This window comes from Triturus cristatus, chromosome 2_1 (genome assembly GCF_964204655.1).
Source record: "Triturus cristatus chromosome 2_1, aTriCri1.1, whole genome shotgun sequence".
Classification (NCBI taxonomy): Eukaryota; Metazoa; Chordata; class Amphibia; order Caudata; family Salamandridae; genus Triturus; species Triturus cristatus.
In genome coordinates, this window is record NC_140581.1 from 1105759651 (window position 1) to 1105774445 (window position 14795).

General features: G+C 45.0%; 1 protein-coding gene across 1 annotated transcript in view; it reads left to right on the forward strand.

The window, feature by feature from the left end:
* ELP1 (elongator acetyltransferase complex subunit 1) overlaps positions 1 to 14795 on the forward strand; it is a 754242-nt gene that overhangs the window by 364909 nt on the left and 374538 nt on the right. The window contains exon 23 of the mRNA XM_085636502.1: positions 4019 to 4153. Coding sequence (XP_085492628.1) covers positions 4019 to 4153 — 135 coding nt within the window. The remainder of the gene's footprint in view (positions 1 to 4018; positions 4154 to 14795) is intronic.

The window sequence follows — 14795 nt, forward strand, 5'->3', positions numbered from 1 at the left end:
TGTTTACCCTACTTTGCTGAGATTATGTACTGATCGAAGACCTAACTCTTATTTTTTCCTTCAGAAATGTGTAGATACATTCAGTATGGACACTGATGTTGTGATATTTGCCACTGCCATTTGTAACGCACAGTCACTACTGATATTGACAGTCGAATTTTGTGTGTTGTACTATTTGTAAAATCAATAAAATTATACTACAAAAAATAAAATCCTATGGATCTTGGAATTTGCAGTTTCTGAGGCTTGACATGACCTAAGTGTTCTAACGTAAGTGGTAATATAGCCACAATTTTGATTTTTCAAAGATAGTCTCCTCAGAAAAAGTGCTTTGTCAATTAATTTCCTCCTATGAAGGTTGTACATGGTTAGTAGTTATGAGACCATAGGTGTTCCTTTTAATGAGCTTGCTTTTTGAATCCTTTCTTCTTGTCTTCTGATGCTAAATTTTCACCCTTTGTCTCTTCAGTCAGGAAGTTTGTGTTGTTTCTCATTGACATCCTTTCCTTGGCTATGATTGACAACATTGTGCCATATACATTTTTCAGCCTAAAGTGACACAAAAGCACGATGTTTTTGATATATTTCAATTGGTACTAAAGTTTATCCTTCTTGTATTCCGTTATAAAATAACATGCTGTGTAGTATATAGGGCATAGTTGCGGAAGACATTGTAACACAAAAGGGTTAATTAGTTCAGGCAGTGCTGATGAGCAAAAATGCATGCAGAAACCCATGTACCACGCTAAGATAGCAGATGATCTTGTGATGCTTTTCGCCATTTTTAATAGACATAATTATCTGCCAAGGTGCTGTGTTTACTGTACCAGGCCAAGGTATGTGGATCATGAGAGACATACCGTTGAGGTCATATTGCCCCGAACAAGCTTAGGAGTAGTTGTATGGCCCCGGAATGATGATTGGTTGGTACCAGTGAGAGCCGAAGTTGAGTGTCCTGGGTTAGCGAAAACACTGATCGCATCAAGAGTGCCACTTTTTCAGGAAGGGAACATGACGTAAGCCAGCTTTTAGTGTATAAAAGGAGGGGTGTTGTTGCTTCTGTGAGGCCCGCATACGGAGTAGTGCATATCTGCCATCGCTCCCACAGTCACTGCCCCTGTTACACCATTCTAAGTGAGAGAGGCTGAGAGGTTGGTATGGGTTTCCTTTTGCTAGCTGCTAAAATTAAGTTTTCCAGGGAGGGCGAAAGGCCAGATTCTCCTGCTCTAGTATGATTTGCAGAATTATTATTGTGCTTTTGATTTGCTGCATTACGGGTGATTCAAGGCTGTTTTTTAAGTCTCGCCTAGGCAGCTCTTGCTCTGTCTCTTCGAGACATACTGTATTGAGGTATGGACTTTAAGCTCCTCTCATTTTCCACTCATCTTTTCAATTGGCTCCTGTTACTGTCCTTTGTAAATTATGGCTTTTGATTCGTGAATAGGCTTAGTAGTTCCTTCTTAGTACCTCCTTTTCTCCTGCTGTAACCTCCGATGAGGACTGCCCCGTTACATGTGTTGTTACTTGGTATGTTTTATTTACGGTCTGTGAGCACTATTTTCTTAAAGGACTTTCTCATACCTGCTGTTTCAGGCAGGACACGCTCTCCCGCATCCCCGTGTTTTGCATTCAAACCCCGACCAGAAGGTATTGGAGTGCTTTACGTGAGCACCAGTTCTCCAGTTCCAGAGTAGGAGCTTGTTGCGATAACATTTTCATGCGAGGACATCGGAGGGCATTAGGTGTCTCCTCGGCTCACTTGATAAAAACCATGACTTAAACAAACTGCTTTTATCCTCTCTTTCCTCGATTTATTCCTCTGTGAAATTGATCCAAAAAAGAAAGAAACATTTTAGCTGAAAATGTCGTCGTCTTCTGACATTTTTCTATTTCACAGTGTAGCCTCGAAACGGAGACAAAAACAGAATCACAATACGAAAAGTGGCCAGATTGGTTTTATTCACAACCAAAAACATTTTTAGCGCCCCTTTACAGAGTTTGCCCGTGAAGCTCTACTTTCGTATTATCACCTTTCTCTAAACAACAGAGTTCACTTCTCCCACTTTGCCACTGCCCCTCCTCCCTCTCTCTCTTATTCCATCTGTGTCTCTGTCTTGTTCCTCCTCACTTGCTGAAAATCATTGCTTCAACCAACAGCTCTTACCCAATCTTTCCTCTTTTTGATTTGTTCCTCCATGAAATGTATCCAAAAAACAACACTTTGGCCTCGCCTGCTGCTCCATGTGTCTGGCAGAGGCATTTGAAGATGCCAAGGCAGAAGGGGGCTTTCAGCACGTCTTATACAGGTATTAATTTATATATTCAATAGCTAGTTAGGTAGCCTCAGACGCAAATCTCTCGTAACTCACCATTATTGTGAATGAAATCTTTGCAACACGAGGAACCTAGGGAAATAAACAAGCAGTGGGTGTGGTAAATGCATATTTGTTCACACCACGCTGACCAAGTGCCTCAAAGTGCTTCAGTGAGTACACAGGCCTAGAAGGCAACAGGGTCCCTGATTTGTGACCACTCGGGTGACTGCTGTTTCCCGTTTATTCCGTTATGTGGCATCTATTTGCCCCCTCAGATGCATGTCACCTGCTCAGGGCTATGCGGGCGCTGATATCTCGCAGCCCCCAGTTTTTAAAAGGGTAGTAAGCATAAAACCAGGGACCACCTGGTACCACAGCATGTGTACACATATTCCAAATATCCAATATCATTGGGCCACATTTATTTTCGCCAACATTGCCTAAACCTACTCAGTTTAGGTGCAGCCTGCCACGAAACGCAGGGTACAATAGATATCTTTGAAGATATCTCCTCAATCCTTCAAAGTGTATGTTGTTTTTAATATACTGAATTGAGGCTGAAATAAGCTCGAAAGCAGACATTTGGGTATTTGAGCAGGTTTGATTTTATTGCTTGTTTGTGTAAGCACCGTGGAGAATATTGGCGTGCCTGTATATAAGCACTGCGCTCTGGAATGCACAGTGAATATTTTAATGTGTCCATTATAGAGGCACTGCTATTAACGTAGAGTGTATTGGTGATATTTTGTGTGTGAGGCTTTCTGCTTTTTATGGGAGTAAGCAAGAGATTTATCTGCGATTTTCCTTATTTTACTTGATAAAATGTGTACCGCGCGGCTTTCTGGTCAGGGATGTTGTCTTTTTAAACCATACAGCTTACGTTTTGCAAGAATATAAGCAATGGACATTGAAGCAGGTCCCTTCCAGCCTTGTAGTCATATTCTTTACTTTTCAGGCAAAAACACTCATTGATTTCTCAATAGTAAGTGTAAAAGCATTAACGTAAGTATGTTGTTCCTGCTCCAAGCTTTACTTAATCTTCCATTCCCTATGAGTGTTTGCTATTTCCAGGATGTTGTTACATTTTTTTTCCAGCCAGCATATTACTCTTGTCTCCCCTCCCTCATAAACTATTTTCCATTTTGTGGTTCTCCTGCGCCGTAAGGTCATACAGATGTCAATAGCACTATGCAAATATCATCACTCCACTGCATACAAAGAAACCAAAGTAAAAAACATTGTCATTTTCAGACACCAAGAGCTCTAGCTTTCATTAATGCGAGACCTATTTCATTGCAAATGCTTGTTCTTCTTATGCTATAATTGTGCTGGCATTGTACTAAACATGTAACCATTTTGCTACAGTTTAGCTGTCATTTCCAAAATATGTGCTAGTGTTTTATTAAAGTTGTATTGTATCTGCTACATGTGTGTCGCTCCTTACTGAATATCCTTATTGATTTGTACCTGATTGATATTGCTTGAGGTGGTTGCCAGCAGCCAGTCAAACACACTTGCATTGTCTGTGTTACAAACTATCACATGATATGCAGCTTTATAAAGCACCACATCCCCAGTCAATTAAGATGAGCACTGATTATATTCCATGCAATTTAACTGTCTGTGTTATTTTATGGATCTCAAATGAAAGTCATGTGTACTGAACAATTAACTAGTGTGCCAATAATTGTCTGTTTTCATAGAGAAGAAGATGTCAGGAAGACAATGTACCCATCAGCAGTTGCTGACAAGGCGTCACCAGACTCAAAGGATGTCAAAAAAGTGGATCTAATTTGTGACGCTTTAAGAGCTGCCATGGAGACTATTAACCCTCATAAGTATGTGAAATTAAATAATACTGATTGAAATTGCCTTTTAAATGTTTTGTGTTGATGGAATCAATGTGTGTGTAAATTGTATGCTAATGTGTTATTAAATTATACTGCATTTCAAGAACCTTGTACCTTGTTTAATACATATTTTCTAAGACGTTCTGTAAACGTGAGACACATTTGTTCCAAAGACCACAATCTGCTTTTACCTCTGAAGTGGAATTTTTAATCTATACACATATGTAAACACCTTCCTCGTGGGTATTCTCTTAAACTCCGGTGGTTCCAGGGGCCTCCGGAGCAAATAATCCATAAGGTTACTCTGTCACCCACAAACATCGAATGTATCTTCACATGTGTGGGATCCCCAAAGCAATTTTGTAATTAGTTCTTTTCATATGGGAACAGCCTTAAAATACAGAAATATTGCCTGCCATGGCAAACTATGTTGTTTGGGGTGAGGAAAATGTAACAAATTGGCCAAAGCAGTCATAAAGTAGATTTAACTGAAAATGCTCCTGTTTTTCCCATTTTATAAGACTGAAACCTAAATAGTAAATTTAGTTTCTATCAGGCTTCGTGAAGTGGAAATCTGAACTGCACTGTAAGAATGAAAAATGTCCTAGCTATCTTAACGGAAAGTTTCAATTCTATTAAGGACTCGGAGGCGAGGATTATGCTTATCTTTCTTTACTTTAGAGACAGCAGCCATTTTAAAGTCATCAAAACAACAACTTTTCCCATGATACATTGAGAATATGACAACAAAACAATAGAGTGTCCATGTCCAGAGTGTCCTCTACTCTGCTCCAATCATAGGTCCCGAGGTGCTGGTAGTCCTCTTTCACTGTCCAATCTCCCTCTTTCGTTGCTGTAGGTCAGCCAGCCCAAAGGCCTCACGAATCTTGTTTTCCAGAGTCGCCTGAAACGCAAAACAGACTGTAAGCGACAGTCGTGGCTAAGGTTTAGCCTGCAAGGAAAACAACAGAACAAAAGTTGTACGGTAACATTGGTGATATCAGAAAAACGATAAAACGTATTACTTACTCCAGTACGTGGGAGGGAAGGAAACAAAGAGACGTTGTACCCTGGGTGGGATAATCCTCGCCTCCAAGTCCTTAATAGAATTGAAACTTTCCGTTACGATAGTTAGGAAATTTTTCCTTCTATGTCAGGACCGGAGGCGAGGATTATGCTCGTTTAAAGCCTGCTCACCACCAAGTGAGCCATATCAATAATCGGCTTCAAATAAAACTGTTTAAAAGTGGAGTCTGAAGACCAATCTGCCGCATTCAGAATGTCTTCCAGACGAGCTCCCAGGGTAAATGCTTTAGAGGCCATCGCTCCTCTGGCCGAGTGAGCGCCAAAAATCCAAAGGTCAACGGCAGCTTCCTGCATGACCCACTTCACCCATCGGGCGATAGTGGGGGAAGGGGGGCAACTGTTGTTCGCCTGGAGGACGAAATTCCTCTGACATCTCCTCATACGCCTTGAGGCAAGTCACCACGCAGAGCTTCGGGGAACTCGGAAACGCTGGGTAAGAGATCGATCGCGCACCACACTTTGTCCATCTGCGGATCGTGAAAGTGACCCCCGAGGGGGAAAAAATCTGACTAGTAATGACAAGGGCCTTGACATCTGAAACCCTTCTGCACGAAATAAGACAGAGAAGCATCGCCAATTTCGCTGACAGTTCCTTCCGAGAGAGGAACCTATTTGGCTGCCAGGACAGAAACAAATTAAATACCAGGTTAACATCCCAAAGTTGAGAATACCGAGGCTCAGGCGGCAGCGAGAGGCGGCTGCCTCGAAGAAGGCGACAGACCAAGGGGTGTTCGCCCACCAGGGACCCGTCAACCATGGTGTGACCTGCCGAGATGGCAGAACGGAAGGTGTTAATAGATCTAGAAGCCAAACCGTCCTCCGCCAAAGAGGCAAAAAAATTCAAAATCGAGGTCACATTCGTTGCCACGGGATTGAGACCCCATCGCACACACCAACGATACCACCTTCTCCAGGTGGAACGGTAGCGCTTGACTGTGCTGTCGGCCCAAGCCATTGACATGAACTTCTCAGCCACTCCCGAAAGGCCTGGGACCGCCCAGCGTCCCCAGTAATTCTCCATGCCATGAGAGCGAGACAGCCCTGCTCTATTAATGGATGAGGTACTCCGTCCGGATTCAGCAGAAGTGTCGGAAAGAGTGGGAGTGGGATTGGAACATCCCAAGAAAGTTCCAGAGGAACCGGAAACCACACTTGAGACCTCCAAATCGGGGAGACCAGAACCACGTCTGCATTCTGGCGTCACACCTGGGCTGAGACTCTCGTGAGCATGGCAAACGGGGAAAGACATAGCCGAGTTCGCTCCACCAGTCCTGCAGAAACGCATCCATTTGTGCCGCCAGGGGATCCGGCCTCCAACTGAAGAACCTGGGCAGCTGATGGTCAAGGCGAGAGGCAAAGAGGTCCACCGAAAACGGACCCCAAAGAGACTGCAGATCCGCGAAAACCCCCGGGTGCAACCTCCAGAGACTGCTGTCGTGGAGATGGCGGGACTGAAAATCCGCTATCTGGTTGTCTCGACCCGGAAGGTACTCCGCCGTCACCGACACATGATGGTCCAGACAATACTTCCAAAAGTTCGCTGCCATGTCCGATAGCGCCCTGGAGCGCGTGCCCCCAAGATGGTTGATATACCGGACGGCTGATACGTTGTCCATCTTGAGTAGAACACAAGAACGGACCATGTCTTTGGTCCAGCACTGGATTGCGAACCACCCCGCCAATAGTTCCAGACAGTAGATGTGCAACTGCTGTTCCATAGGAGACCACACACCGCCTGTTGTGTACTCGCCACGACGAGCGCCCCAACCTGATCTGCTGGCGTCAGACTCGATAACGATATCTGGCGCAAAACCGAAAATTGCACGTCCATTCCAGGCCTCCATGTTGGAAAGCCACCATTGAATCTCCTCCCCAGCCTCCACCGAGAGAGACACCTTCTGGGAATAGGAGAGGCCTTTGCGAAGATGCTGTGCCTTGAGGCGCTGCAGGGCCCTGCAATGCAGGGGGCCTGGGAAAATAGCTTGGATGGATGCTGACAGAAGACCTACGATGCGGGCTATCTGCCTGAGGGAGAGTTGGTGTTGGGTAAGAGCTCTCCTCAACTCGTGACGGATTTTCGCCATCTTCCGGGAAGGAAGGCCGAGAGTAGCGGCGACCGAGTCGATGGAAAACCCCAGGAAAACCACCTGCTGGGACGGAACAAGCTTGGATTTCGCTTCGTTGATTATAAAGCCCAGGCTTTGGAGCAAATTGACTGCCGTCTGAAGGTGACGAGACAGGGCTGATGGACACTGTGCCATGAGCAGAATGTCGTCCAAATAAACTATGAGTTGCATCCCGGACGCGCGCAGACGTTCGATCACTGGACGCAAACCCTTGGTGAAGCACCAAGGAGCGGAGGATAGACCGAAAGGAAGAGTGGTGAATTCGTACACTGTGTCCCGCCAAAGGAACTGCAGGAACCTCCGATGTGGAGGAAAGATCGGTATGGTCAAATACGCGTCTTTTAGGTCCAGGCGCGCCATCCAGTCGTTCGGACGGAGAAGATCGCTGAGCAGATGGATTCCCTCCATCTGGAAGTGGCGGTAAACCAGCCACTCGTTTAACTCGCGCAAATTGTTCATGGGTCTCTGGCCCCCGTCCGCCTTGTCCACTACAAAAAGATTGCTGATGAAGCCGCGCGCGTGGTAAGTGGACTGCACAACCGCTCCTTTGAGTAAAAGAGAGTGGACCTCCTGGTCGACTAAAGCGTCCTCTATCGCTGAGAACACCAGAGGATGCGGCGGGGCCTGCTGGAAAGGTTCCCCGCGGAATTCGATATGGAAGCCTTGGACGGTTTGGAGAACCTATGCATCGCCCGTGACAGAAGTCCAAGCCTGGAAAAAATGCGCCAGCCGGCCTCCCAGTTTTAGTTGGAAAGAAGAAAGAACACTCACCGGAAGAGCTGGAGACACCGCCGCCTCTGCCACCATGATTCTTCCCTCGCCGTCCTCTCGTAGGATAGAAGTTGCCAAATCTGGCTTGATCTTGATAAGCCGCTTGGTTGAAGCCTCCTCTCTGCTGGTTAGGGCGGCTGGAGGAACGCCCCATGCCTCGACCGGCCCCTCGGAAAACCCGCGGGCGAAAGACTTTCCAAATAGAGGTTTGCGCCCTGTCCAAAGACGTGAAAGTATTCATGAAACGCCCTAACTCCTTCATAAAGGGCTCACCAAAGAGACCCCCTTGGGCAATGGGACCTGCCTCTGAATCTGCCAAATCCCCCAGTTTGGGGTCCACCTTTATGAGTAGGGATCTTCGTCGCTCCGTCGACAGGGCGCAGTTGGCATTCCCTAAAAAGACCACCACGTGCTGGGCCCAAGAGAAGAGGTGTTCAGGGGAGATCAGGGCCCCCGATGACTTGGCCTATTCAGCCATATCGAGAATCTTTGTGATGGGCCCAAGAATATCCAGGAGCATGTCTTGGCAAGCCTTCCAAGACCTGTGGATACCTTTCTTGGGATCCTTCACAAATTTTTGTAGAAACGTCACCATACACGGGTCAATTTCGGGGGTTGACGCCACCTTCCCTTCTAAAGCGGGGCGCGGACACTCTACCCTAAGGCAATTACGCACCGATGCCTCTAGCGGGCGTCGGATGCGGCTGGCGACGTGCTGTGTGACCTTGTCACAGGGCGCCCAGTCGGACGATCTAGGATGCAAGATGTCATCTAGATCCAGCATGTCGGCGCAGAGATTCTGCTCATCCGCGCCATGGTCAGAAGTGGCCGGCACTGGTTGAGGAAGCCTCAAGGGACATGAAGGTCCAGCCCCTTCATCGTCCCCGTGAACAGAATCGCCAGGAATCTCAGGTGCAGGAGGGGATCTGTTAGCTAGGCAATTTATTTTAGTTTAGAAACTAAATTTTAGGTGTTTGTCAATCACTCGTGACTTCTAATGACGTTTAGTAGAAATATAATTTTTAGGTCTCATGCTGGAGACCGCTTTAGCTTTCCTCCAAGCCTCATGTTTCTAAAAAAAAATAAAAAATCTATATATGTAAATATGGAGGGGATTTTGGTCAGCCCTTTGCATCCTTTGGTCTGTTTAAGTATCATTAAAATTTTTGCTTCCTCCAATCACTGTCAGCCAACTTTACCCATTCGCACTCTTCACTGCGTTTTACGTGTGCACTTGTGCTCATCTGCCAAAAAAGTAGGCAAATTTAGCTGGTAGGCCAATCTCTACCTTAACTTCTGCTTTTCTTTTGGTTTTTGTGATGCGTCATTTCGTTATATATTTTGCATTCCTTCTGAAGCAGAAGGCAACGTTTTTAACCGTAATACTGTTAAGCTTTTAATGCCTTAAGCATATGTTTAAATAAAAACCACTGTCTTCCTAAGGTCAGACTTATTGGCTGTGCCAGTGGTTGTTCTATAGTGGTTGTTTTTATTCTTATGTTTTCCTTGAGATGTGGATTTTATTAAGCCTGCTTTTCTCAATAATCATGCCAACTCTTTTTGATAAGCATTCTTGTGGCGTAAAGAAATCCAGGTTGAATGATGGATGGATGTGCATGATGTGTGTGGGCTAGTACTCACTTCAGTTTCCGTAGGTACCTTACTGCCAGCTGAGGGCAGAGTGGGAGATTGCCTTAACACAAAGAAGCCCTGACATAGGGCAAGTAGTTGTGAAAGTGCTCCTTTACACGGTGGCTTGTGCTTCAGCCCAAGAGAAGGCCTGCAGCACAAGCCACAGTGTAGAGGAGCACTTTCTGCACATCCATGCACCGTGTGCCATGCACCATGCTGTGCATGGCACACGGTCCATGGAGGTGCATGGGGGCACTACATGCGGCCCATGATGGACGGGGGCCTGTTTGGGAGGCCCCCAAAATCAGTTTCTAACAGCCTTTTCATGGTGATCTTTCCGACATGAAAAGGCTGTTAAAAAGGGATATCTTAATCCAGACGGTGGTGCCTGACTCGGCACTGCCTCCAGTCGGGATTACGATTCCGATCGCCACGCCATCAGGGTCACTGAGCCTGTCTGAAGCGGCAGTCTTTCCACCTAGGGTCCCACCACCTGGATTGTAATCTGGCAGTCAGACCGAAGGGGTGTCGGTGGTCATACCGCCACCGACGCCCTGTCGGCGTTTGGTCCGACCTCCATCATAATCAGGCCCATAGTGTCTAGTATTAAATTGTTTATCTCAAGACACTGGAAGTCAAGGCAATTGATGGCAAGAGTGTCAGAAGCCAAATGCTGGCTGTTGTGGTCAGTAAAATACATCTGTCTCTCGAGCCTCTGCTTCACTCTGGGGTTTGTACACCCCTGGCTTCAGGGAGTTCTAGCCTGAAGTCTAGCGTCTGTTTTGCAGAAACAAGGCAGTCTGTTCTTCTCCAAAGAAAGTCTTGACAGAGGAACTTCTTCCATTGTTACTACTGAGGATTACCCTCACATTCAACAAAAAAGGGGTTCAAAAAGCAAAAAAAATCACCATTGCTTATATAAGCATCCCCTCAAAGACAGTCTTAAACACACCCAGGAAAAGGTAGATACCAAAGAGGCGTACACTTGTTCATTTTTCTGCTGGCTTTCACTCAGGCCTGCATATGGGGCCATTGCACTGGCTGTAACTGAATGGTTTCAGAGCACTTTCTGCTGCCAAATTCCATTGAGGAGATATATCCTCACTATGGACTATATGTATGAAAACTGTAGTCACAATTTGTGTGCTACGTTTTTGCAACCACTAAATTATTTTGCCAACTAACCTTTCTACTAATAGATTGGATCGTAAAGTAACAATTTGGGCATTTGGGTGTGGGTGTGTGTTTGGGGTGGGGGCGGTCACAGAACAACCAGATTAATGAATATTTCTTAGTAGGTCACAAATTGCAACTCCCTCCGATTGACTGTAAAGACAGGGATAGTGATCTACAAGGGGCAGCAGACCACCACACCTGTCCTTGCATTTCAAAACCAAAAACTTTTTTTTTTTTTTTAAAGTAGCCTAATTTCCATAAATGGCTGTTTTCAGCTACCACTTCAGTTCGCATAGGGGACCCCTTTCCTTTTGTAAAAGTATTACCACCCAAACTGGGGACACAGATAATTATAATGATTTGCAATTGGAATTATGGTTGTAAACCTTTGATACTTAAGGTACTGATTGGGAATTTGGAAGGTATGCCCAAAACATAGCCCATCCAAATACCGAATCGGTAACCATTTCTAAGCAAGTTTTCAGAATCATACACTACGTTTAGTATACTTAAGAAGATTTTTATTAGTTGCAAACCCTCTGATTTACTGTGCCTGGTAAAATGCTTACTACATCTGGCTCTATGTCGTATGCGTTCTCACATTACAGTAATATCACCTCCTGGTCAGAGACCTACTCTTTCCCCCTGCAGCTCCGCTGTTAGTGCCACTGCCCTGCCAAGGTAGTTGTCTGTCTTGTGTCTGTGCCAGTGTTGCCTGTCTGTAATGTGCCCGTTTTTCGGTCTATTGCTTGTCTCTATATTTTTGTGCCTCTGTTATGTTTTTCCCCCTTGTTTTCTCCCTAATTGTGCCTGTGCTCTTGTTTTCTGCTGGCCTGCCCGTTTTCGCCGCCCTTTTTTCCCGCCGCCGCTGCTGCCCCTGCGACTCCACCCCCCTGCCGGTTTGCTTACTTGTGACAACATTGTTCATGTATAACACAACCCAGACACTGTCTCCTGAAAACTTCCTTGCTTCAACTTGCTAGACAGCAGTGAAACACTATCATCGTCTCCCTTTTACCCAATTCAAGCTTCCCTACCAACTGGAGCACAGCTGCCTCATACCAACTAGAAACCGCAGTTCAGAATTGCTGTTCTGGGTAGAATGAGGCAAGGGACATTTCCACATCACGAGAGGGTGAAGCACCTCCATCTGATGATTTCCTTTTGTTTTTCAATGAAGTCACAGCAGACAGCAAGGTCGGCTCTAGCTCCTGACCTCTTGCATCTCCCTTATTTCCCAGGTAATGCTTAGGATGAGACCATTATAATGGAAACAATTTTATAAAACCCTAAGTGAAAAGATTTTGATTGCTCTCACTTTGTCCCCCTAAATTGCTTGAGTAAGAGTGCTCCCTGAACGTGCACATAAGCAAAACATTCATGCCTTCTTGATATGAGTTGACTTTAGTGCCAGATAGATCTCTTTTGCATGCGGAGCACATCTGGAACCCACATAAACCTTCTGTGGCTGCTAGCATTGTGACTGACACTCATTGTTTCTACTAAAGCTACTTGGCAAGTACGTTCAAGTGTTAATGGATAATACTACTACTGCTATGTTTTACATCTTCAAGCAGATGTGGGACCCAGAGCCCTTTATGAGGAAGGAGTGGGCCTGTGATTATCAGCTATAGATAAAAATGTTCTATTAGCCAGCCATCTAGCTTGGGCTCTGAAAAAGCCAGCTAATGGACTGGGCAGGTAGTGTTCCACAATTACGAATAGGAGCTTCTTTAGAAAGTAGCAGACCTGATCTTTCAGAAGTGGGGCTAACTATACATTACTTTTAGTACAACCTATTCTAGTAAGAAGTGTCAACAGTATTGCTCAGTCAATTACCCTGTAAATGACTCCCTATGTGATGCTGCATTCCTGAAATAATTGTTCAGGTTGCACTATGCATTTCCTTCCATCATTTTTATCCAAGTAGTAATTCAAAAGATCTGTCGGCACAAATCATGTTATCTTGATTTTCACAGACTGAGCCAGGCTTCTGCGGTACCCATGGATATCAAACTTCAGTGATGACCCATTCTTAACCTTTACCTATGAAGGATGATGTCACCAAGCATTGCTTCTCCTCACCCTAAATGTTATGACTACAACTTGAATGGCTGATAGCTCTATATTTATTTCCTGGGGATGTGATGCATGTTCTTGTAGCAACTAGAAGACTCTCAACTAAAGCAGCATACTCCATTTGATTGATCATATTCTCCAAATAATGTTGGGATAGATCCTTGGACCTAAAGCAGGCTGGTATTGTGAACATGCTGCAGTTCTTAATCTTGCTTTCAGAATAGGCTCTCAGTGTATCAGTGGTAAAATGATACTTTCCTGCCATTTCAGCTTGCCACTATTCCCTCGATCAGAGTTATTTTTTTTTAAAAATCCCATATCCGATTTCTGGAAGTATTGCGGAATAAATTTCCCACTGAGGGCTTTCTGGTCCTAGCTTGGGGTGTGAAGCTGATGCAAGCATTTCTCATAGGCCTGCCATTTGGACAGCCCATTGTTTTTTTCTACTGTTTTTAATTCAAATTTTCCATGAATACAAAACAATGAGCTTATTGCAAGATGCTTCCAATGGTCATACATATTAGAGTGGTGTGCAAGTTACACAGTATGTTATACAGTGCTATTAATTGTGCGGTCCTTCTGTGTACCCTTCGGAATAGATTCAGCCGTTAGGAGCATACCAGTGACGGACATGTACTCCACCAACTTGCGTGGACCACTTATGGGACTGGATGCTGCGCCCATAGCTATTCTTTTTCCGATTCCTGGCACACGGAGTGTCTAGGCGTTTGAGTTCAAGTCAATAAAATTATTTCAGTCGCCCCCAGACTTTCTCAAATTTGTTAGGGCAACCTTTACTTGCAAACACCTCTTTTTCTGCTCCCATACATCCATCCATTTCTGAGAACCATTTTTCTATTGTTGGTAATGCCAGTGACCTCCATCTGTATCCCTTTTTACCCCCACCAGGCCTAATGAATGGAATATTTTTTTTTCCTTGGGACCTCCATCTCCCTGGGGACACCAAAGAGCACAAATTGGGAATAGTGCAGCTCTTTCATGATTGTGCACCAGTAATTTGAAATCCTGAGCCAAATCTATATTGTATGGCACCTTCTGCAGGTTTGCATCTCAGAAAAGTTGGAGTTTGTGTTTTCTCCATTGCATACAGTTTGGCACTATCCTGATATAGTCTGTGTAGGACCCTAAATTGGATTAGGTGGAACCTCTCTCTGATCGCCATCTCTGAAGGGGGCATCAGAGCGGCCTCATAGTCTACCTTATGAAGGGCTCTCCCGTCTCTACTGGAAGGTTTTAAGATTGTCAGGGATGCTGTTTATTATTATCTTGTATATAGAGGGGAAAGCCGCCCTGCCTAGTGAGCCTTTCAGCACATTCGAGTGGAACCTAGTCAGGCATATCTTCCCAGTCAATGTCCTCTGTGTGAAGGGCGTGTTTGAGTTGAGTATATATGTAATATTGTGTGCATGAGATCTCATATTACTCCTGTTGCCACTCAAAGGGTTTAAATGAACCGTCCTCTATTATATCTCCCACACTGGAGATGCTAATTAAATCCCAACCAGTAAATCTCTATAACTTACTCTCTTCTTTCAGTATGGATCCCTCCCATAATGGTGTCCATTGCATGACTTTGCCCATCCACCCGTGTGGGTCAGTGCTTTATCCCATGTTGTCAGAGCTTCAGGCCATGCATTCTTGCTCTGTGATATTCTTGTCTCTTTAGACCATATCCTGTTGGCTTTAACTTAAGTTAGAAGGACAGGGGAGCTACATCCATTGTCTGTTTCCATTCTATT